The sequence below is a fragment of the Ammodytes marinus genome (assembly GCF_949987685.1).
Source record: "Ammodytes marinus genome assembly, chromosome: 15".
NCBI classification, from domain to species: Eukaryota; Metazoa; Chordata; class Actinopteri; order Uranoscopiformes; family Ammodytidae; genus Ammodytes; species Ammodytes marinus.
The window spans coordinates 20,575,392-20,601,729 of NC_137219.1; the positions used below are offsets into that span (position 1 = coordinate 20,575,392).

At 41.2% G+C, this 26,338-nt stretch overlaps 1 protein-coding gene across 2 annotated transcripts in view; it reads right to left on the reverse strand.

Annotated features, from left to right (window-relative positions):
• The window catches only part of lrfn5a (leucine rich repeat and fibronectin type III domain containing 5a), a gene marked incomplete at its 3' end in the record, with an annotated part of 73,880 nt that overhangs the window by 11,939 nt on the left and 35,603 nt on the right, over nt 1-26,338 (reverse strand). The window contains exons 2-7 of one of the 2 annotated variants that reach the window (XM_080041808.1): nt 16,279-16,502; nt 13,403-13,531; nt 12,846-13,026; nt 12,144-12,299; nt 11,065-11,324; nt 8,906-9,373 (exon numbers count right to left, since the gene is read on the reverse strand). In XM_080041808.1, the coding sequence (XP_079897934.1) occupies nt 8,906-9,373; nt 11,065-11,324; nt 12,144-12,299; nt 12,846-13,026; nt 13,403-13,531; nt 16,279-16,475 (1,391 nt within the window). In that variant the 5' untranslated portion in view covers nt 16,476-16,502. Of the gene's footprint in view, nt 1-8,901; nt 9,374-11,064; nt 11,325-12,143; nt 12,300-12,845; nt 13,027-13,402; nt 13,532-16,278; nt 16,503-26,338 lie in introns of those variants that run through there. The other variant, XM_080041809.1, reaches the window with a different exon arrangement.

Here is a 26,338-nt window from a genome sequence, read left to right on the forward strand (position 1 = left end):
ATCCTCTGGAAAATTTTCAGCGTGACAGCCATGTTGTTTTCCCCGCTAAGCGACAAGATGCCCGTAGTGCAGCAAACCATGCAGAGTGTTGCATAAACCAACACAGAAGCATTCTGCTCATAATCCACTAAATTATCTTAATCACAGCAGTCTTAATAATGCCGCGTTTATAACGAGACAAAGCTTAGGGAACTATGTGTGTAGTAATTCCATTGGTGAAACTAAAAGGAATCTCCTCAATGGTTGTTTGCCTGTTATTTACCTAGTGTAGCATGTAGCTTCGGGAGTAGCACCCAACGTTTGCTTCTATTACACTAACTTAGCTTTCCCATTGCAGTTTAATAATGCCTCGTTTTTAACACCACAAAGGGTGGGAAGTTATTCCTGTAGAAACCAAATGTGAGGCTACTGTTTTCACTGGTTTTAAATCGTCTGAGTGTTACTTTTAGCCGTTAGCGCACATGTAGCTTCGGATGTAGCACCCAACGTTTGCTTCTATTACACTAACTTGGCTTTCCCATTGTAGTTTAATAATGCCTCGTTTTTAACACCACAAAGGGTGGGAAGTTATTCCTGTAGAAATCAAACTGTGAGGCTACTGTTTTCACTGGTTTTAAATCGTCTGAGTGTTATTTTTAGCCGTTAGCGCACATGTAGCTTGGGATGTAGCATCCAACGTTTGCTTCTATTAAACTAACTTAGCTTTCCCATTGCAGTTTAATAATGCGGGAGGGGAAGGTGGGAAGTTATTCCTGTAGAAATCAAACTTTGAAGCTACTGTTTTCACTGGTTTTAATCATGTCAGGTCATGTCAAACTGTTCAAAGTATGGCTTCGCTCCGGGTAAACACCGTGTTCGCAGTCACGCATTGTCTCTCTAGTAACACGAGAGCACGGCAGAGACGGTGGGAGGGCCCGGCAGAGAGGTGGGAGGGGCCAGCCAGATCGCAGGCTGCAGACACCTATAGGTCATCCGGAGACCAGAGGAACATCAGGGTATAGAGGCTTGCTACAATAAATGATCTGAACGGGTTTTTCAGCAAACATTTAAAAAAATAAGTATTAGGAACTACTTAGACCATATAAAATTGACAGCAAAGTGCATAATATGTGAGCTTTAAACATTTTATTCATTTAGTTGTAAAATCTCCCTGTGAAAACCAATCTCTTATTAATAAAAGGTAATGTTTCTCCCTCATCAAATACTATTAGAATGATCCAAGGTGAGGAAGGGGCCAGTTGCCATTTTCGGGTTTTTATGAAATTATGGTATGATAAATTACTGCTTTCAGAGAGTTAAAGTATGAATAAAAAGAACTCATCTAAATAATTCTAATTTTGAAAGGAGTTTAATGGATATCCAATTCCCTCCCAGGGAGTAACATGCCTAGCGCAGCAGATAAAACTGAGTTTTAGCAACAGAAATCTGCTGTCAATGGATATTTAATCATACGGAAACGTCAAAAGCTTAAATATGTTCTAGTGATTTTTTTCATACAAATAATAGATGACATAACTGTGTTTTAATTTGAAAAGTGAACTGAAAATCATCAGCCAACTCTGCTGTGCCCCTCAGTTCTTAAGAGCATGTTTGATTCAAAACATTTTTTGGTTCACTCTCACGACTCATCCACCAGCTTTCACCAAAAAATCTCTGAACCCACTGCAGACCGACATAGTTAGCAACTATATTTGTTATTCAGGTGAAGAGACAATTATTTCCCTTGCGACTAAGTGGAGACCAATACATTTATATTCTGCCAGGCGGCTAGAAACAAGACCTCAAATGAATGGAACTGCCTCATAACTAATCAGTAAATGATTTGCCGAATGTGAGAAAATGTCTGTGATCCATGCTCGAATACAACCAATAAGCCTTAGCTGTCACTTTTGCCATTTCATAATTCTAAAAAAAAAACAAGTACGGAGCTCTGCACTTAGCGAGATCTCATTAGCGCTTAGCTCAGTGCAAACAGAGGCACAGCAGAGTAGCAGTCAGAGTGCCGTGCAGTGACAGATGTCCCAGATGTGGGAGATGTTTCAGCACTATCTCTAGCTGGGGTTCAGACCTCCATCTGCCCACATCAGCTCCACTCCTCCAGTTTAGCTGAATCATCTTCATTCCACTTCAATGCTGCGCTCGGCTCCTTATAGACTTTTCTCCCTGCATTCTGTCCTCTCTTCCCCCTATCTGTTCCCACTTGCTTTTAAGTCTCTGAATTTTTTTTCCCTCTTTACTCCATTAATTACTTTTTCTCTGAATCGGTGCATTCCTCCTCTCTTCCATCCATTTTTTATACCTCTACTTCCTAAACTAGTTTTTTTCTTTTCTCTTTTCCTATTCCTTCCCATTTAGCCTCTTCCTAATGTTATTGCCCTTTATCTTAAAAAGGTGGAGTCAGCGTTTCTGTATACTAAACTTTTTGTAAAAAAAATTGTGAATATCTTCGCATGATATGCTCACTTTCTATACTGTATGTGTGTTGAAAAAAAAGCTAGCTAAGGTGGTGCCCTTTGTGTAAATACCCGTTTACAGAGCCTAGGCTGTGTTTTTACACTGGATTTATTTTCAGCTCACACACTACTAGGGCATTGTGAGGAGATATTCACTGATTTTGACAAAAAGCTTTCTCCAGAACAGCTAAAACCACCTTTAACCTTCTTTTTCTTGTTTAATGAGTCTTGGTACTAAACTCCCTACATCCATATGCTCATGTATCCCCTCGTTTTAGTTCCTTCCCTTTCTTCCTGTTCCCCAATACATGCTTTTTTCACCATTTATCCTTCCATCTCTTCTTCTTTGCTCAATTCCCCTTTACTTCCAACAGTGCATTTGATTTTCATTATTCCTTCCTTTATTGCAACCCTCCCTGCTTTACATTATTCCCTTCCCTGTCTTCCCTGTTAATCCTCCCTTTTCTTTTTTTCACATTTTCATCTCCCTCCCAGTTTCCTAATCTGATTGAAAAGTCTCCTATACATCTTCTTTATGTTCTTTTTGACTCCTTCTATCCCTTCTTTCCCCCTTGCTTGTGTGTTAAACTTTACTTCCTCCATCCCTCCCTTCTGAGTCGTCCTCGGGGCTGTGGCGCTTCCCACAATGCTGCTTGCCTGCGTTTAAAAACCCCATAGACTAACTGACAACAATAACACTGCTGCGTTTTGGCCCTGTGATATGTTTATGGCACTATAAAAATCAAAATTGGAACATTACGACGGGATAAAGGCGGATGTCTTTTCACGCCTTAAGCACAGCTGAGCAAGGTGTTATACCTGGGCCGCAGGGACCATCTGCACGGATAAAGAGTATTTCCTGTTAGTGAAAGCGAGACAGAGAAAGAGGGAGTGGGAGAGAGAGAGAGCGGGGGATACTGTTTTTTAAAAGCCTGGATTCATCCCCCCTGTTGAGTAGCCTCATAAAAAAAGCTTGCCACACAATTTGCTTGCTGTGTAGTTTTTTTTGGCAAATGGCAAACCAGCCCCTTTAGCTCCCTGCATCCGCTGGAGTGGAAAACAACCGCGGAAAGAACATAGAGGAATAACACCAACAAAACAAAACAACATGGAGAGCAGATGAGGACATGGATAGAGGGAGAATGGGTTGTGTGTGTGTGTGTGTGTGTGTGTGTGTGTGTGTGTGTGTGTGTGTGTGTGTGTGTGTGTGCGTGTGTGTGTGCATGTCCTTATAATATATTTTCGTATGTAGTCACAGTTTGGGCTGATAATGTGAAGCCTTTATGTTTGCAGGCATAATCTGGATGAACTATATTATTCCTAAACCTTAAATTAACCCTTTCTCCATGGCTGGTGTTTATGGTTATATGCAAGATAGATTACTATTTACTATTTGAATGTACTTATTTCAGTTTTTAGGGCTGTCCCTGACTCATTTCATTCGACTATTTGCAATGCCATTTGGCAATCAGGAAAGTTCATTGTAGTTTGATATTTGGCCTTCCATCAACTCGAAAACGCCCTTCAGGCAGCAGATATGTGAAATCTCCTTTGGGCAAGTATTACTGTTTGATAGCGGTTTTGGAGAAACTCTTGTGTTATGAACTCAATATGCAATTTATCGCAACCTACTGGCTTGGTCTGATTGCGTCAGGGTTTTGCTTCTAGAATCTCTTGTATTGTAACGCACACTGACCGCCAAACAAATGTATATGTTGACTGCGGGGGGGTTTGATAATTCGGCTTTCAGACGGCAGCCGATATCGGTTTTATCATTTTCCTCTAACATTTATTTATTTGCAATGTTGACAGGATTATGACCAGCAGGTCCCAATGTGGGGGTCAGGGCAATCACATGGGGTCACAAGATCGAATTAATAAACAATTTACAAGGGGGAAAATAACTCGTCAAGTGAATTGCTCACAACTCACCTACATGCACTGGGGCATCAAAGTGACACTGCTCTGTATTGAGGGGTATCCTTGTGCCCAAAGGTTTAGAAAACTGTTTAAAGCCAAATATAAGTACCTTATAAATGTTTTATTAATCTGAAAAGAATTACTTACAGTATTATCTAATAGTTATAGCTTGTTATATTACCATTTTTTTTCAATCAAACACACAGTTACTTACATCATTTCCCATAATAGTTCCTTAATCTATTCATTGACTACACAATACATCTATTAAGTCCCTAGCTTGTGCTGTCACTATTTCTATAAACCCTAGAATGGCTTGCAATCAACCAAACCCTTAATCGCGGACCATCATTTGCTATACACCCGGATAAGAGCACATTGTACTTTGCGGCCGTTTTTTTATGGGTGGTGGCTGTCGATGCTGGCAGTGGGCCTTTACTATCATCATTGACACGGCCTGCGGATCGCTCCATAAAACCCGCTGAGGTGTAAAGGCCAATGGCTGCGTGTGCCGCTGCTGTCGTAATAGGTCAGGTGTGGGCGCATTATTTCATCAGCCTTCCCTTGACCTGAACCTGGTATAAGGGGTTAACAGCTGAGCCAGAGGTACTGGCTGTGTGGATATGACTCAATCAAGTTCCTCGCAGTTTGAACTGTAGAAGGAAAGGGAAGCCATGTCATACACGGCTGCAAGCCTTTTCAGAGGCTTATATTGAAGTCACAACAAAATGAGCTTGAAAGTGATATCAGCGATACTGGAGAATGCTTCTTGTCAAAATCAGTGAATAATTCCTCACCATCCGCTACCTGTCTGTACAGTGTGCATGCTGACATTAAATCCAGTGTTAATACACAGCCTAGGCTCTGTAAAGGGCATGTAGCTGGATACGGTGGGACCCCTTTGTTTGCATAGGCTTTGTTTACATATCGGTTTACAAAGCCAAGGCTGTGTATTAAACCTTATTTTTTTCAGCAAACACACATTACATTTGGCTATTGAGCTGAAACAATTGCCTAGATTGATTCTGTAGAAACAGACTTGCCGCTCTGTTAATTGTTTACCAACAGTAAAAAAAATACATGGACATAGTTGAGTGATTCTCTATTCCTCCTTATAACAGTCCCACATAATGCTCACCATGGTATAGAGAAATTGATTAATTACATTTGCTGTTTTAGGCGGTTTTAACTACTGTGAGTGCCCGAGCAGTTGGCATGCCTAGCGTATAGAAATACAACCCTTAAGTAGACGGACGTGGCGTTGAAACAAGGGTACTGTGTCAGTAAACAGTCTGTCTGTCTCAAGTGTCCCAGAACAAGACACTGACTCCCTGTCTGTGCTGTTCGGTAGCTGACCCTGACCCCCACAGTGGAAGCAGAGGTAAGGTCATGGCTTTCTGTACAAGGATCAATACAGAACCAAGCATTACAACCATTGCATCTCAGAAGAGGTTAAGACAGCTGGGGAGGATATGGCTGTACAATGCTTGACACCATCTGTTTGTGCAGAGAGCTGAATTCACAGTATGAAGGGGAAATACAGTGACCCTCGCTACAGCCGAGAGCATTACGTTGAGCAGTGCAGAAATGTCAATGAGCTCCTCCATCGAAAAGCTTAGAAGTAAGTGCCCTGTCTGTGACAATGGGACCAGTCTTCCCCTGGCCTGTCCTTGGCTCTCCCTCCCCCGTGTTCCCCACTTGTTCCCCCATTCTCACTCTTTTGTTCTCTCTGTTCCCTCCTTTCTTTCTTCCCAGTGTTTGGGTAATGCAAAAAACACAATCAATGGGTGGCTGCTTTGTGCCGGCAGAAGGTGTCCAATGGAAATCAATGTGCTATCTTAAAGACAAGAGGGCTGCAAACTAACGCACAGAGAAAGACAAATTACTTTTGCGCTTAAAGGTGGAGTCAGCAATTCTCGAGAATGCTTGTTGTCAAAATCTGTGACAATTTCCTCACAATCTGCTCCCTGTCCGGACTGTGTGCGCGCTGAAAATGAAACCAGTATTAACACACAGTCTTGGCTCTGTATACTGGCATGTTGCTAGGTTGCTTTAGTTACATTCCCTTTGTTTACAAAGCCTAGGCTGTGTATTAACCCATTGATGACGGCTGCTGCGCGATGCCACATTGGCTCTCCTGCCTGATGCTGCGTCGCGCAGCATTATTACTTTATCTAATTTTCATGGCATTCCCAGCATAGAATGCATTGTCATTGGTTCAAATACACACGAGGTGGGTTTTGTTGATTTTTTAAGACCACGTGACCACCCAAAAGTTGTGTGGTTTGCCGAAAATCATGTCAATCAAAAATAAATAAATAAATAAATAAAACAAAATAATAAAAAAAATACGCCAGCTATGTCGGCGACAGAACAGTTAGTGGCGTTTGGTGCGTAGAATCAAGGTCTACTATAGACTACTGACGAAAATCACACAACACATTGCATCTATTTATTAACAATATTTAATAATTTTCTAATTCATCTAATTTTGACGATTTTTAGAAATTTTTGTTGCTTTGTAAGCGCTAAGAGAGCATGTTTAAATAAAACCTGTGAACCTTAACTTTTAAATGTATTTTATTTCATGTTTCTATGTGCTACACAGGCTTAGATATTAAGGTTTTGGTAGACTTGACAATTTGTACTATTTTTTCAGAAAACCCTCAGGCATTAAGGACATGCATCCTAGATTGCCATAGTCATCAATGGGTAACACTGGAGTGATTTTTGACAACAAGCATTCTCCAGAATCGCTGACTCCATCTTTAATATTGGGGGAAAGGGAGAGCCGTAGGAGTTAGAAGGGAGGATGAAAGAAGAGAGGAAGACAGACAGACTTTGAGTGACATGACAGAATGAGGAAGGATCAGGGTGGGTTGTGAAAGGCTCTCTAATCACTCTGTCTCCGCGCCCCCACAGGAAGCGGCTTTAGTTTTTTTTTGCGGACGTCTCTGACGTACTTTTCTTTTTTGAAACGCGTACTTTAAAGTCCTCACCGCAGCCTGTTAGGATGTGCAAAGGCTTGGACGTGCTTTTATGAGAGACAGACAGACAGATACAGAGTGAAAGCAGCTATCTTCTTGATGTGAAAAGACTAAGACGTTATCTTTGGAGGAGAGACAGCTATAAACTCCCCATCGGCGCCGTCTCGCCACGATGCGTTCTCTGAATGGGGTTAAGTGCTGATGAACGATGTACATAGATTAGGATATAATATGCGAAGGCAAGATAATAGCCGATCTCTCTTTGTTAATTATGTATTGGTTTGTAGTCAGACCAGAGAAGATAAAGAACAGAAGAGATCAGGGATCACAAAGCCATAGTTCGTAGTCTATAAGGGATGGCTTTACAAACCTATAGGGCATTGTCATCATGGTGACCCAGACTTTACATGTCATAGCTCCCAGCAGTGATGCAAACTGATGAAGTATGTGTGGGGATTAGAGGCGATCCGAAAGGCAGATAATAATGGCAGATTTGCCGTTGCAGGAAAAAAAAGCTCCACGTGTTTGTTAATTCCCCTCTTCCACCATTTCACCGGAGTAAATATTTAGCTCAAATAACAATCATTCCCGGCGAGATCCGGTTTAATCTCTGTAAGCCTGTGCAAATGGGAAAGAGTCAAGGAGGACTGACAGAGCTAGTGTGCGTGTCAAGGCCGTACCGGTGAGTCAGCTCCCTCAGAGTTGTTGTTTTCGACTGAGGATCACAAGCTTTCTCACGTCTTTGCAGTCCATCCATGTGTAATGGCTATGTCGGTCTAATTTGTTTTGATAGGAGTATCTGTCTGTGTGTGCCATGACAAAAGCCTGTATATTATGCTTCAATATAAACAATGCTATAGAGATGATAATTCACTCATTTGTTCCTTTAATACATCAACAATACAATCTTGATATGTCATTTCCTTTGAGTGTGTTGCATATACACTGTACTTTGTATCCATCTGCTATCATTCATTTACAGGATCAAAGTCTTGTAGCACCCTCGGAGCACCCTTGTGCTGGCTTTGTAGCTCCCTACTAGCGCCCGGGTAGCAACAGGATCCCAACAGGATTATTCAAATTGAGTGTAATCTAGTCTAATCTCTCATCTATATAGCTCAGACTTGGGTAATGTTATACATCCATGTAAACCATATCATGGTTCGGTTTCCATTGTGTTAAGCTATAGTGCGTAACTTTTTCATTGTAATAAATGTTGGTAATATTAAAGTCATCGCCAAATGATTGACAACAAGTTGATTAAGCCTATCAGCACCACACACTCTCTCTCTGTAGTTCTCAGTATGGCAACTGTCGCCCTCTGGCTCAGGAGCTCAGAAAAATCCCAAGAAGCGCCCAAGAAATGGTTCAGTTGTTGATTCTACTGCTTGTAAAAAAGACATGGACATACAGCATACAATCCTCATGTACAGTAGACAGTTTGTTTGTTGTTAATTACTACTTACAGAAGTTACGCACTATAGCTTTAACGCTAACGTGATGAACGTAACACCGCAAAAACATCCGTTGTGGTTTCCGTCCTACCTGTAAACCAGCGAGTCGTCCTGGCTGCCGTTGTACTGGATCTGGAACATCCTGATGCCCGGGATATTCCTCTGGAAGTTGAACTTGATGAGCGCGGTGGACGACGTGGCCTCGGCCGTCACCACCCTCTTGTCCACGCCGCCCTTCACGTCTCCCGTCACGTTGCTGCCGTTGGCTCCTCCCCTCGTGGACGTGGAGATGTCAGAGGATCCGGGGTCGGGCTCCTGGATGTTGTTGGTGTTGTTGGAGATGTGGGGCAGTTTGATGATGACCAGGTCTACCGTCTGGTGGGCCTCGCCGGCGGGGTTGGAGGAGATGCAGCTGAAGGAGCCCGTGTCCTTCACAGTGGTGATGAGGATGTCCAGAGTGCCGTTGGCGTAGACCAGCGTTCTGGTGGAGTTGGAGACCAGTTTGCCCTCGGGAGAGATCCAGTGGATGGCCGGCTCTGGGTCACCTCTTGCCTTACACCTAAACAAAAAACGATAGAGTGGAACGTATTAGAAACAAGGCAAAATGAGATTGACTGTGCAATATGAGCAGGACATTTCTTGATTAGTGGTTTCTAGATTTTCTTCACTTTCCCCCTGGGATTTAAGTGAGAGGTAACAGAGCCTGAACATTAACTATTGTGTCTACAGTATATATTCATGTAAGTTATATATGTACACTATAGACCTTTGAATTACAATAGAATGTTGCTGTACGTACGTATAAGGCACCTCAGTTATACATACACTACTTTAAGGAGTAGATAGTTTGTTCCGGGCTTCAGATTTTCAGTTATTCAAATGCAGCTCTATAAAATGTCAGAAAATATTGAAAAAAACATTATTATCACAGGTTCGCAGGGCCCATGGTAACACTTTGAACAGTTTTGTTTTGCCCGAACAGCACAGAAACATATTTCATTTTCCATACAAGGCTAGGCTTCCATACCAGGGAATTTGTACCATTTTTTTTTAACTAAAATTGCTTCGAGTGGTAACACAATTTTCAAAATAGATGCCAGCTACTTTACTTCTGTCTAACAAACCAAATGGACTAGTCAAAAAATGTACAGCTCTAAATAAGTTATTTTGTGAGAAGTTGAACAACAAACCAAAGATCCACGTGTCATTATGTAGTTCTTTAATGGAGTGGATATGCCAGGCTTTTAAGCCGTGGCCCCACTAAGACATGGATTGTGCAAAAAGGAAGAGGAGTCATTGAAGAATAATACTGAGGTTGCCTTCTATTCATATTTGTGGTATTCTTACACTGACCTTTTATCTTGACGCATGAATTAATTTAATAGGGCACAATAACAAAGTACTTCAAGGTTATCATTATTATAAGCATTCAGAAAAGGGGGCATATGTGTCAGGGTCATTGTGACTCTTAATCTTTGCTGCATTTACAGTGAAGAGCTATTGAAGAAAATAGAATAAAAGCAAAAGGAAGTCTGGGCTTTACTGCAGTGTCACACCGTACAGACTCTCCAAACATTGGTGACATCATTAGTCTAAGCAAGTTTTGAATTACACAAGGTTTTGTGAAGGTGAAAATGGAAATGGAAATGGAAAAAAAGGCTATTATCAGTTAGCAGAAGATATAAAATATACAGCAATTCACCAGAACTGTTTTGCTCTGGAGAGCATAAAAAAATGGATGCCGCAAAAAGATATGAAATGTTCGGTGGGTTAACCCGCTGATTATCTGTACTGATGAAGACAAGACGACACAATAAAAAGGAGAGAAAGACTAATAGCACCTCATTGATTTCATGTTGCACTCCTTTCCTCACTTTCATTATAATTCCATATTTTCGAAAACATAACATCTATCATGATTGGAGGTGTCTGACCAATATATATGCAAATGAAGTAATCACAATCTCTCAGACCTGTTGTTGTCTTGATTTAGTGTCGGCCTCTTTAAAATGTGAGCGTGATACCCCTGTCTGGTGTGTCATTGAACAATACGGTGTTTTGTGTGTGTGTGTGCGTGAGAGAGAGCGGCTCGTAAACAAAAAGCACAATTACAGGTATTAAAACAGAGTGTGTGTGTGTGTGTGTTTGTGTGTTAGTCAAATGAGGCAGAGTGCAAAGTGGTTATAGGAAAATAATGAGGGAACTACTTTTTTTTTTTAAGTGTCTCAATTAGAAAAGGTATACGGATACCTGAGTGCAACCCTCTGGCCTTCGAGCACCCTCATCTCGTGGGAGTATCTGGTGATGAGCGGCGGTTCGCACAGAAACTCCTCTTCGGGGATGGACCAGAAGTATCGTCCGGAGAGGTGCTGTGGGGAAGCACACGTCTCCAGGTCGTCCTCTCTGTACAGCCTCCTCAGCCACAGGAGCTCACAGTTACAGTGCAGAGGGTTACCGCCGAACGACAACGCAAAGGACGTGGGGGTCATCATCCCAGACGTGGCCAGGACCTGGTAGTGTCAAACAAGGATTGTATTTAAAAAAAAACTAAAAAGTAATAATAGTATTTCCTTGGCTTCTTACAGTAAATTCCCCATGTAAGCTAAGTCGCATTCAACCGGGCAGTTTAGTGTGTGGTGCGTCGCCCCCATTAACAGATAAGCAAAGGGAAATGATGAAACATAAATGTTCCATCCTCTAACCTGCTGAATTGAATTAGTGATTGTATATACACCAAGGACAAAACATATGATATATGATTCAAATGTACTTACAAAAATAAACAGCAATTCAAGATCACATATTATGCTCATTATCAGGTTCAACGTTTGAATTCAGGTTTCTACTAGAAACTGTTTTCATGGTGTAGTCTCCAAAACACGTTCAATATTTCTCACAGTGCCACTGCTGAATCTCCTCTTTTCAGCCTCTATCTGAACTTATCCATTTTAGAGCTTATCTATTTAAGCCCCGCCTTCCGAAAAAACACGGCCTGCTCTGATTGGCCCTGAATCTAACTGCCGGTTAGATTCAGGGGTATCTGGGGGTGTGCTCATCACATGTAGAGGTAGTGCTAAGTAAGTTGGTAATGGGGAATGTGGCTTCTCCCCTTATGAAGTCATAGGGGGAAATACATCTGACTGGGGTTTTTGAACACAGGTTTTCAGAAAGGTGGAGGTGGAGAAAAAGACAGAGGGTTGTTTGTTTCTCATTCACATTTATCTCGTTGCCCTAATATGTTTGCCTTTTACCTTCCCAACAGCATCTCAGACACTTTTTGCCTGTTATCAGAGTTCAGTTAGGTCAAGTGGAAAAGCTCTGAAGGATACCTGCGCTCGTTGAAACAGTGGGTCTGGCGGCAGCTTTTGGAGTTTATTAGAGGTAACGTCCAGCCGGTTGAGCTTCTGCAGCAGAGAGAAGGTTCCCTCTGGAATGTAGTCCAACATGTTGTGGTCTAAACTCAGCGTATGGAGGCTAATCATTCTCTGCAGGGATGACACAGACAAACGGAATATTTAACTATCCTTGCCTCCATTTTTATAAAGACGCGTTTGAAATTAGAATACAACACTGTTTTATTCCTGGTTATTTCTGGTTCACTTCACTCTTTGATGTACAGGGGTGGTATACATGTTAAAGCTGAATAATAGTGCTAATACGTCTACGTTATAAACTATAACTGCTTAATGATCTCGAGTTCCAAAGCAGTTTAAGTAGGCCGATCCACGGAGGCCCTGACAAAGAGCGCTAGTAAAAATTCTTACTCCTAGCACTGAAAATGGCTTCAAATTAAAGAAAACTTCTTCAGGGAGAAGATCGATGACGACTCTTTTATAAGCTTAATGAAAACTCCACATAATGGCCTCTGTTCACTCCCTAAGCCCCTTAAGATCTCTTTATTCTAATTTCATAAGAATGGCCCAAAAAGCTTTTATGGCCATTTTATCGTGCTCTGGGATTGACTTTTTACGTAAGGGCCCCACAGCCAAATGGCTTTGAAAGGCTGCTGCAGTTTTTTAAGAGATCCCGACCTGGATGGCCTCCCAAGGAATAGTGTCCAGGTTATTGTAGCTGAGGTCCAGCTCTTCCAGTGCCAGCAGGTCATTGAATGCTCCCTGATTGATTAACATTAGCTGGTTGTTGTTCAGAATCAGGTGGTGAAGCTTGGACATCCCGCTGAAGGTGTCGTTGCCTATCCTCGTCAGTCGATTACTGCAGATAAGAGAGAAACAGGGAGATTGTTAATACGGTACTTTGTAGCCCTGGAAATAAACCCTCACATTTACCATTGTCATATCATGCGCTACCCACACCCTTGCTGCACTGCACAGCGGCAGTTGTCAAAGTAACTGTGTTAATAGACAACCTAGGCTCTGTTAACTGGCATGTTACTAGCTAAGGTGGGCCCCATTTGTTTACATACCCGTTGTTTACATACCAGTTTACAAAGCCTAGGCAGTGTAATAACACAATGTATATTTTTCATCAACACACAGTACAACATAATGTGCTGCTACACTACATGTTCCCAGTGTAGTTCCAAGGCTAAGGCAGACCTTCAGTGTGCAGCTCAATGCAGATTACATACCTGTTGAGATGTAACGCTCTGAGATTTTCCAGATCGGAGAAGGCATGAGGTGTGATGAAGGAGATGGTGTTTCTGGATAATGTGAGGTCCACCAGCCGTGTCATGTTTGCAAAATCTTTCCTCTTTATACTGTGGACACAGATTAGCACGGTTAAATAAAACACAGAGACACACATATATCATGCATGACACTCCTCCAGCACTAGATCTGTTATTGTTTTGTAGTAGCCGAATTGTTCCCCAGGCTGACAAAGACTGGACTCTTTAAATCAGTGTTCCAAGTTTATTGCAGGAGTTTCCAGAAGTCATACAGAGGATTTCATGGAGCATGATAGCAGAGTGAGAGCCGCATGGCACCTCTTGATAGTTACAGAACAGTGGCTTATATCGTGTGTTGGGGTGTATCACGTGTCTTAATCTCCTACAAATAGACAGATCGTCTCATCATCTGTGCAACAACAAGTCAAACACATGTCCTTACATAGATGTTTTCTAGGGGTGTGCGGAGATGTCATTATCTGTATCTGTATCTGTTCAACCAACAAAATTATCTGTATCTGTATCTGTATCCGGATACACAACAAGAAGTGGGCGTGGCGTATACCGGAAGTTTCTTTTACATTAGCCTACATTAAAGGAAGTCACACCTAAATTGATTTTCTAAACTAATATTCATTGTCAATGCAATTGTTGTCCCTTCAAAGCATCACATTGATGTAATGTTGACATATAAGTCAAAAAGTCAGATATATTTCTACCTTTTCATCTCTTTCTCTCTCTCTTCTTTGTTCTCAGAATACGAAGAAATTCAGGGAACGAAAATATTGATAAATAACAGCCCGAATCTGTGCATAGGCTACTCACTGTTAGTAAATGAGGGCCAGTGTTTTACTTTTAACTTAATTAAGGTATCCCTTTAACTGGGGGAAATACAGCTGTATTTCATGATTATTTTTTATCTCTATCTCTCCCCCTCCCTCTTTTTTTTTGTTTTACTAAACTAAGATTTAGGAACAATATGTATCAACGTGCCAATCTCATAAACCCTAAATAATGTGTTAGCCTTTCCACAAAGCCACATGTGATTTTAATGTGTCAAGTTTGCAGTTTCCGATTTTATTGTATAGGTCCTGAAGTAGGCCTAGCCGTATACGCATTGATTGACAGCTGAAAAAGGTCCTAAGCATCAGTTTGATGGAAACGTTGTGGTGTTTCGTGTTTGAAAGAGTTTAAGCAGTAGGCCTAGTGAATGTAAATAGCCTACATCGGGAAGGGCTGACGGTGACTCGGGGTGCAGCATATTCCATCGGTTCGTCTCTTCTCCGCCACGGCAGCGGCCGGGTTACGAGGAAACTCACATAAAAACGGCAGCGAATGAGACCGGTAGAACCCTCTATTCAAGGGAAAGGGCGAACGCGCTGCGTGGATAAAAAGAGAGAGACCGCGGGTCACGGGACGCGCACAGTCCTCTCGTGTCCACCGCAGAACAGCTGTTAGTGTCATTCTACCTGTTGTGTCATTGAGGCGGAACGCGCTGCGTCAATTAGGCGCATAATATTTTTTTAAAAAATCCCCGAATAATAACGGGACTATTCGGAAATTATCCGTATCCGTATCTAACTCATTATCCGTGCTTATCCGAATACATATTCGGATTCGGGCTCATCCCTAATGTTTTCGTTACTTCCCCAGTGACCCCAACCATTAGAGTCTATCTGCTCAGCAACTCTGCTCATTCAAATCCACTTCAGTTTCAAAGCAACAGTTTTGACAATACAATTCAACAAGACAGGACTGGGATTAAGAGGAGTTGTCTGTGTGGATCCGCAGATGAAAAATTCATCTCCATCACATTCTAATATTCTTTCAGAAGGTGATGTCGCGTATGTGAAAGGCTTTCAATAGTGTTGAAAGAGAGCATTTATGGGGAAACTTCTTCAATATTCAAAAGCAAAATTCATCAAAAACAGAATTCACATGTGCTATTCCTTTTATCCTGTGCAGCTCATTCAATATTAGTGAGTGTGAACAAGTCTCTCCACAGGCTTCACACCAGATAACCAAGGCTCTAAACTGCAATGCCATCAGGAGAGGAGACAGCCTCCAGCTGCTTCATTGACTATATGAACCGACTATGACTTACTCTGGGGCCTCCAAGAATTTTATTTTTATTTTTTTACACCTAAATGAGCTTTATTTCATTCTAGTGCCAGCGGATAATGTTTCGCGTATCACCATAAACAGCACCCTGGGTGATGCCGATCTGTCCAAAAACTCAGTGACTTCATCTTCCCCAGAGAGGCTCCAAGCCTCGCTTGATGACATCATAGATTAGTGTCAGTGTTCCCAGTTTTGTAAGGAAAAGTTGTTCACTCTCACACTTTAAGAACGAGCTTTCCAAGGACACTGAACAAGAGTGGAATTTAGGACCTACAGGGAAGTGGAAGGTATTTGGAAATCCAGTTAATTTAGCAGTGGCTGATTCTTTTTTTTTGAACATCAAGGCAAACTGATAGAGCTATTTTAATTCATAACGTGTTGGCTACTTAAAATATTGACCCAAAACACTGATCAGGGGTTAATACAATGACACAGAATATTGTGTAGAGAATGAGAAGAACACTAAACAGGAGAAATACGTTCAACATGTCGAAAAATTATCCACCAGGAATGTGCCATATATTTAATTGGCCAATTCAGAGCAGTGCATTGTTGGATGTGTTGTAGCAAAAGTTGACTTCAGACACCCCCACTATGTAAAAGCAGCGGTTGTGGTGTCATGTAATGCAATTGCCATAAAGTTTGTACTGGAAGTTGCACTAGCAAGGTGGTAACAACATAAGCAGAGCCTGCAGTATAAGTGGTATGAAAGTTACCTCGTGACAAAGTTGTCAGCCAGTCGTAGCTCCACTGTGTGCCTATCAATGTTGGGCGGTACAAACAGGAGACCTTTCTTGGCACAGAGGGTTGCCAGGTTCGGCGACAGGGTCTGACATACACAGCGCTTCGGGCAAATCTGTGCCCGCACTGCCATGGCAACCGCCAGCATCAGACACAGTAACAGCCTCTCCATGGTTACCACTCCACCTGGACAAGACACCTGAGAAAGAGAGAAATGGAAACGTTAATGATGTGTTTTTTAGTGAGCCATGAAAGCCGAGAAAAGAGTCAGACATTTCTTAACCCAAGCAAATTGCTGGGAATTCCTGCCCCAAATCTCAGCATGCAGTGCAAACAAAACCCTGCATGCTTCAAACTATGCACGCTGTTCTACAGTGTTCGCTCTTTCGAGTATAACTCTCTCTGGTTATGCGCAACTAATAGACTACTTATCACTCTTGGCACTACCTTTTATCAACTAAACTCTATGGCACTCTGAACGCAGAGAGCTATATGTAAAGTGATGTGTTGTTGAAGGCAGGATGATAAGTGAAGTATGGAGAAGGATGACTTGCACTCCACAAGGGCCTATTGTGTTAGTACCAATCTAGGATGTATTTGTGCCCATCAATGAAACTTCCCGGACATTACACTTGGCAACTGGAGTGAATCAGAATCTGACCAAGTTCAGAAATCTGAATAACATGAAACATGACTAGATGAACCCCAAAGGCCACTGAGTTGCTTCCACACCAACTTTCAGGCATCGCTAATCAAACCAGTGGAGGTGCTTATTAGGGTCATTTATTGCTTGGCAGTGGACACACACACGCACGCACGCAGTGGACACACACACGCACGCACACACACGCGCACACACACACGCGCGCACACACACGCACGCGCGCGCACACACACACACACACACACACACACACACACACCCATCATTAGTAAGCAGCAGTGCTTGTAGTTAATTAGGGAAGGTTTAGAAAGAGAGAGACAGAGCAGAGAGGTTGAGGCAGGGAGAGAGAAAACACTCATTAATGACAACCTTGATTGGGGTTTGAAGGACTTGGATGAATCAGGATTTAAGGGATCACAGTGCAAACACACACACACACACACACACACGACTATATGGACACATACACATTACATCACAGGCACAAGACAAGCTGGGCTTGTTGAGGGGGTGAAACAAAGGTTGAGGTTTCATTCATTATATAAATATATATTAATCCACAAAGATTTAATAAAAGCTGTGCTACCATAAATATTTATGGGAGCAAAGCATGTATCAATGCTTTATAGGTCAGTTATTAGCTATACATTACAACAACGTTCGGTTGTCAAGTCATGTTTCCATCGTGCATAAAAGCTTATTCGTCGTAATTCATCAGTAAGATGGATTCCCAAATAAACCATGTATTACTGCTTGCTGCAAAGGGAGGAGCCCATGAGCATTTTATTGGATCGTTAACAACTGTATTATTTCCAAAAAGAAGGGATGAACACCGGCCAAATGGACTTTCACAACCTAACTAGCCATAACTGATCTATAAAGCATTAGCAACTGATTTACTGGACGCTAATAAAGCCATTAGTTATAACTTGTAGTAGAATGTTGGACTGCATTTGTCATTAGAGTAATTTGTTCCAAACAACCACCTGCTTTGCGACAAATATCGCATGAGAAGAGCAGTAGCCAATCAGTTAGAGGGAAATGGGTATGAAATGCAGCAATCTTTGCGGGTACTTCATCTAAATAAAAAAACTATTGATTAATAAGGAAGAATAAATGAAATATTTCCAAGCAAACACCAATGAAAGCTAGGTGTTTCAGCTTTCATTGAAAGCTGAAACACCTTTTGATTGCTGTATACATGTGTATCTGTTGTTCATGTAATGCATTGATTCAGTTGGTGTTAAAATACAAATTAAAAAAGCAAACGACAAGCTGCTCTAATGAATGGCTTTCGGAAAGCAAAATATCCCATCAGAGGGCTGTGATTCTGCAGGACACAGTAACAGTGTGTTAAAATCAAAATGCTTGTTCAATGTGGCCACCATCTGTGGTGTGAATTCATTACTGTGGTGACAAGGACAGTCAGATTAACTGTGTGGCCCCCAAGTCTGTTACAAATTTATTCTAAACAGGAAACATGGATCTAACCACTTCCTGTATATCATTTCATGAGCTGGTTATGTGTTAGTTAATAGTGTTGGGTAGTGTACCACTTTTCTTTTCCCTTAGAGGTAAGCAGACATGGACGGGCTCTCGGAGGCCCTGATGAATACAACTTTTGGTGCGCTAACATTGTTTTTTATGGCAGCAGTGCAGTCTTTGGGGTATCTATTCAAAATAATCTACACAGGTCATGTTGATTGTAAGGAAGGAACATGTGAACAACTGCAATGGGGGCTTTCAATATGCAGACAATACTTTTATATATATAAATTAGGGCTGTCAAACGATTACAATTTTTAATCAGATTAATCACAGGATTCTGTGGATTAATCACGATTAATCACGATTAATTTTACCATTCGAAATATGCCCGAAAAATTCAAATTTTCTCTGTATATTGTTGTATGAACGGAAAGATAAATGACAGAAGGTGGACATGTACATTTAAAATTAGTATGTTTATTAATTGGAAATCCAAATGATGGTTTTAATACTGAAAATAAATTTAAATCAAACTAAAATATACAGGCCTACCTACCAAACCATAATTCAATTGGTCTGTCTCTTTACTATGTATTTGGGCAAATATAGGATAGGCTATAGAATGGCATTTATTTGGTGAATCTATAGGTTGTGCATTCTTGAATGCACCTTGATTACAGTCCGCGGTGTGTGTGTGTGTGTGTGTGTGTGTGTGTGTGTGTGTGTGTGTGTGCGTGTGTGTGTGTGGGTTGGTGGGTGGGTGCGTTTGTACGCGCGACCACGTCCTAGGGGACTGTTCATGTGTGCCAGGAAGCCGACAATATGTTGATGTCTGATCACACACACCTCTGAAAACAGCAGACGTTTGTGTCCTCGCGGGCTCTGAATAGAGCGGACAATGTTTCTCCTCCTGTTGCTCCCGACATCAACTGCCACCCGCGGCAGTTGATTTTATATACTATCTATGCCCACGACACAGACGTGGCCGTTAGCAGTTTAAAACTTTAAAACACGGCACGGGCTAACATTCTGCTATGTTTGGCTGCGCGCAGCTACTGATCCTGGGTCAGCCACAACGTTAGAGTGACTGTATTACAGAGCCGGTGGGATGTACGGGGCGGATCATTCTGCACATGCGTTAAAAAAATGAATGCCGATAATTCCAGAAATTAATCACCCTGCGTTAACGCGTTAATTTTGACAGCCCTAATATAAATGTATTGATAGTTTTGCTCTCTTTACGGGATTTGTTTTCAATAAGATTATGATAGAAAATCACCTGAAATTGCACATCAGAAAACATGATCAGGACAAGGATAGTAGCGTGTTGTGATGGGTGTCAACGTGGGACTTTACAATGACTGCTACAATAACAACCAATTTAGTATTTGTCGCAGTCCTCAGCTTTTCTCCTGTTGCTATCTGAATTGACTCGATTCAATAACCCTAAAATAAGAAATCCCTATCCAGGACTTGGAATTAATTCACCTTTATCTTGTCTGGCTTTGCTATCTTCATATATCTATTAATTTCTCTGTGTAATTACTGGGCCAACATCTTCCGCAATGTCAGGGGTCACACTAGCCCCGCCTTCACTTTATTTACCTTACTTTATTTGAAAGCAGAGAAAGACGAGCAGAAAGATAGAGCAGAGCGGCTAAACAGACCACCGGATGACTCACAAGCACTGGCACCACACAGAAGGAGAAAGAAAGAACAAGAGAGAGAGAGAAAGCTTGTGACCTTTGTGACAATGAGTGCAGATATCAGCTCATTAATTACACCGAGGAATGACTGTAATGAGGGCGAATGAGCGCGAGAGAGACAGAGAAATTGGAAGGAAACGAGGGAGAATTTTCAGAGAGGGAGAGGAAGAAAGAGAGAGATCAGAGAGCCAGTTAATTAAAATGAGTGCTGAGCTGTGAAAGGACAAGAGAAGAGAGAGAGTGGGACAAATTCCATTTAGCAGAGAAAAGACGAGGCAGGACAAGACGATGGCGTTTATACGTGACTGGCAAAGCATCAGCAGCATTCACTTTATAGGGAGGAGGGGTATTCAATGGCACAGACATGGATGCACATCGACGTCTTTAATATGCCTTTATTTCGACAATCTCTACGCATGTCTATGTGTGACACTTTTTCCACTAAAATAATGGATTGTTCATTCAAATATCTGGAATGGCTCAGAAATAAACAAGTACAATCATATTTAAGTTGTTTTTTGCGAGTTGATATAAATGTAGCAGGTTGTGTTAAATGCGCACATGACATCGTCTCATATTGCTCCCAGCCAACATAATTGAATCGAAGACGTAAGGCAGCAGACTTTGTGATATTGGCAAATATTGTATCGTTGTCCAATGAATCAATCTAATATCACATTGTGATGAAAATAGAGATTCATACCCCTATTAAGGCGAGACACGGCAGGCAAAAACATCGTTTTTTTAAGCACTGGTCAATTTTGAGATTTGTGTCTATTTAGCTTCCATAACATGTCTTCTTTCATACTAGTATGGATAAAATGTCCAAAATATACGTTTTAGGTGTTTATTTTACTAAACTTTGACTGCTTGCGTCTGTATTTTGCTCCTAAATTCGTCAAAAGTGAGCATTCTAACGTAACATACAGCACCGCGACCGCTGTATGAATCATAATAACCATGGTACTGTTGGAAAGCTCTGAATCTCAAGAACAACGTTATCTGATCCAAATATGGTCATTTCCTTTGTATCAGTAACCAATCGTGAAAGTGTGAGGAGGGATTCAATGCTAGGAAAGCGACCTCATTGGCTAATGCACATTTCTGACGATGTGATTCGCTAAAAGGCATCACGTGATGCTAGCCCCGGGTAGCTCGAAAATCACAAAATAAAATGGGAAAAACGTCGGAAATATGCCAAACCAAGACAAAAAAAATACTTAATCAATTGGCTACGGACATTACATGATCGCCATTTGAAGGGGAGAAGTGTTAAAGACATGTAAATCACGCCGATCACGTCGGAGAGACACAGACTGTCAGACGATCAGAGGGGAGATGGTGGGGAGAGAGAGCGTCTGTGCCGACAGGAGCAGGTTGACAGACAGTGGCTAATAATGAATTAACCACGTTTAAATTAGCATGTGGATGTAAATGTTACTATGCTATGGTTTATATATGTTAAGCTGTGGTAGGCCTATATGGCATTGAAGGGTGTAGTAATTCAATAAATTACTCTAGCTATTATCAGCAGAATTCACGTTTTTATCTTTAACGGCCGTTTTCTCAAAATGAGCTTTTTCCAATACTCTGCGAAAGATATCTCAACTTCTAGACCACTGACATCAACCAAACTTTCTATGATCATTCATAGCACTATTTTAAAGGTTTTTACAGAAGGATTTGTTAATATATTGTTAATTGTCTGATTTATGATACATTTTCCTCCTAAAAACATGCCGAAAATGCATTTCTAAGACATGTACATAGTCTTTTTTGATTTATTAAATGAAAAAAGGCTGTATCCAAAATCTGTTCTGTAAAAACTTTAGAAACTAATATGTGGTTAAAATAAAATAGAGATTTTAACTCTGGCTTTATCCAACATCTCAAAATCTTTCTCGAAAAATGACCCAAATTTACGCACAATTGGTTAAATGTTGCCATATTTGCATATTTAATAAAATATTAAAGAAAAACATGTAATACAAAAAAATATTGTGTTTGTGTCAGTAATCAACTGGCAAAGTTTCATGATGATATCTATAAGTTAAAAAAAAATCCCTATTCACCTGGGGTGTCTCGCCTTAATAGCTATGTTATACTCTGTTCAAAGAAGGTCAAACATAGATGCCAAACTGAGCTTCAATAAGTATGGATGTTAGTAAATTAAGTACATTTTGATTTTGATTCACGGTGCTAGAAGATGTACGTTTGGACTGAAACTTGAAGACAAACCAAAAGTGAGACATACAAATCGTACTTTGTTGTCTGATTGTTTCATATATATATACATTTGCGTGACCAATGGCAGATAAGAAAGTAAGAATGTTACCAGACAGAAGATGACATGTGGAGTTTGAAAACTGTATCAATGACTTAATGCCCAAGTCGGAAAATTCTGCTGAAATCTTCTCCGGATTTGTTTGAATGAATAAAGCCGTGATTTTCTTCTTTAAACTCTTACCTACTAATGTCCTTGTGTCCAACTCTGAATCGTCATAACAGACCCAAAGGCTACATGCCAATTGAGAGAAAGAAGCGCTTCAATTGAGCTCAATTTCACCCAAACTCCTCTAAACCCTAAATGGACACACAAGTCAGCGACTGTCGGGGTGTATCTGGAGGTGACATGTAGGACCACTGGGATCAAATGGAATGGGGAATTAACCAAAGGGATTATGGGTGAGGAAGACAAATTAAGCCCTGTTTGTAGTGGTGTGTAAAATAGGATTCTGCTTCACACATGTCGCCATACATGCACCTCTTTGAAAGCCTTCCACGCTGACGCCCCAGTTCCCTGAAGGTCTTCCGTGAAGCCAGCTTCAACCCCCTGCTTTAGCTAACTGATGAGCAACTGGCTTCCTGGACAGCTCAGATGGATTCTCCACGCGCTCCATATGCTGAAACTGACCTCAGGCTGCAGTCAGATCTCACGGGGATAACCAGCGGAACGACTTGGCAGTTAAGAGTGACGGCTTGGAGGTAATCACACATTGGAACCTTTCTGAAGCAGCCAAGGAGCAACGATTGAAGATTGTTCTGGGCCTGATCCATACAGTTTAGGTCATACATTCAAGTCTAGCAATCCATACGTTGCGGTATCAAGAACAAATACGAAATCCAGAGTGTTGATTTTGTTTCTCTGTGTTTTTCCTTATTTCAAATTCTAATGGGGGTTGTTGCTCTGCCATTGGCTTGGCCGCATGTTAATGATGATTACAAATGTGTTGTGTAGTAGGTGGGAGGTACACTGGTGTCACGTTATCCCACCATATGGATTTCGAAATAACGTCATGATGTGATGAACACCCACACCCACATATCATTCACAGGGAAGGGTAAGTTGCATTACCCACAAGGGTGTAGTGCTATTTTTACTAGTACCATAGCGCATATGAAGCATGTGCACGGTTAACACATGGCTCCTTTTAAAGGGTTGTGTAACCAGTGTTTCCCAATCTTCTATTGAAGGAACAATTGTCCTGCATGTTTTAGATCTCTGCCTGCTCTAACACAGCTGATTCAAATAATCAGTCTCCCTTATCAACCATATTTAGGAGTTCTTTAGAAGTTTCGAATTATAGTTATGGTTGTACTGACAAAATGTAATGAAAAGTAAAATAACTGATAATTGATTATTATGATTAAATGTGCACTGTATTTTGTTCCTGTGGTATGTCTAAACACTTTTTTCTCAGAAGTTGGTGAAATACCATAGATAGTAAATAATATGGATGTAGCATCTGGGCTGACCTCAGTTATTCACACGGCATCCAATAATCCTGGTTTGTGCGCGTCGCCATCTTGTGAGATTCCCCTTTTCTTGCCGAAAAGGGGAATCGACGTCACGTCGGGGGGAGGGAGATAGCTGACGTATACCTCCGAGGCAAAGTGAGGGACAACGGGCGGAGAGCTGTCACTCAAGAGATCGCGCCAATACATTTTAACCTCCAAAAGAATAAAAACTAGCGTGGGTCAAAAAAATTCACCCCCCTCAGTGTTGTCATGGAGATATGACCTAAACATACAGACTAAAATGGTTGTGTGGCCCAGGCTGTAAATAGGTTTAATAAGACTTTGAAAACGGCCTAACTAACAAGCGAGTCAAAGAAAAACTGCTCGTCTTGGCGCCACCCCCAGTGGCACTTTCTGGTTACTACAGTTGTAGGTCACTTCCTTATTGGATGCCGGTAAAAATCGCTGAGGTTGGGGCTTGTGAAATACTCAACTTAACTGGAAAATCCGAAGCGAAAACCAGACTCAAACTCCTCAAAAATCACTTTCAAATTCTAGGGGCAAACCCCAAGCTTTGAAAGATACACAATGTATCAAAGGCTGAACGTTGTGGGAAAGAAAGCAATGTACAAAACATTTTCAATATTTCCAATTGATGAAATGCTAAAGCTATGAGAAAATGTGGCATTGAATATTTCCTTTTCAATTTGCTTCCAAAACAGTCGGAAGAAGTCGAAAGAGAATATACTGTTCTAAACTTTGAAATAGATTTGTTTTTTAATCTTACAGCTACTGAGGTGGACTACACGGGGCATACTGAATGTTTCAGGTTAAAACAGAACATAAGTAATTCCTGTTTATATGTAGGGGAGAACGGGGTAATCTGAGCCACTTTTTACATTTGCTCCCCTCTAAGGGAGCTAAAATTATTTATCACTCAAATTTACACATTTTCCATTAATTCAGGATGTTACCTAGAAATGGGCATTAGCAGAATGTTTTCAAGACAAAGGGCAGTGAAAATATGATTGTTTTAAAAAAAATTGTCATGTGGCTCACTTTACCCCAGCTGTGGGGTAAACTGATCCACTTACTTTTTCCACTCTGAAACTACCATAACAACACATATTGTAACAGTAAGAATCCTGAAAGCTAGCCACACATTCCAGAACTAATGTCGGACTAGTAAAATAATGATGGGGTTTGGTCAATTAAGCAAAGCAAATGTTCTAAACACTTGAAAGTAACTCTGAACAAAATCAAATACAACATATTATAATTCAAAAGGTTTTAATAAGATTCAAATGAAAGATAGAACCAGTTAGATTAGAACACAGTCTGGGGGTCAGAACACAGGACCCTTAGAGCCAGCTAGTGTCTGGGGGTCAAAGCATAGGAACATCAGAACCAGCGAGAACAGCCTGGGACTCAGAACACAGGAGAAGACCCAACTGGATTATAACATCAGCCTGTCATACTCTACAACTAGGCCTACTCTACATTCCAGCCCAGAAGGTTACACGGAAAGATGAGAAGGTGCTCTTTCCGTGTAGTTGCCCCAGGTCGTCTTCCTGGTGTATTTCCTTGGCATGATGGCTTTTCTACAATGTGTATGACATTAAAATAAAACATATGTTATGTAATATTACATTAAAATATGTTTAAGACTAAACTTAACTTGTGCCTCATGGTGGGGGAAAGTGAGACAGTGGCTCACTTTCCCCCACAGCATTTGGCTCACTTTCCCCCACGACCACAATTTGAGAAAAAACTACCTCTCTTAGCATTTCAGGCTAATCTTCAGTTATCAGCATCACATTGTTTCATATGTTGGTAGTTCATCAACACATATGATAGAAGTTGTTCTACGTGAATACATTTGCTTTGGCACAACAGTTGATTAAGTTGACAGCAAGAAAATTTACTTTTACATGCAAAATACCTATTTTGGTGAAAAAAACATGCTTACCACAGCACCATGAGGTCCTCTCCTTCAGGGCCATGGGGAAATGAGAGGGGCTTGAAAACGTATATCTCACATGACCACAAATGTTTTCTGTTGCCTAGATACAGGGGTGGCTCACATTACCCGATGCCTCAGATTCCCCCGTTCTCCCCTACAACTAAAAGCTGAAAAGTACCCTTTATGTGGAATTTTATCTCTGAATGACTTAGGTGAACTGAATTGTTGAGTCCTAGAGCTCAAATCCACATGGCGTGGACTTGTAATTATGGGCAGGGACCTACTTTTCCATCCTGAAGGGCCATCCAGCGGTTTGCAGGGCTCTTTGTTGAACAGAGTCAGGTAGTTTCCTATAGTGATTGTGTTGTTTAAATAGATAAGTCATAACAGAGTTAGGAAAACACTTCATACATTGAAGTGTTCTCCAACAATCTCGCAGCGTGAAAGAGTGACGTTGTTTACGCCAACATTCCATT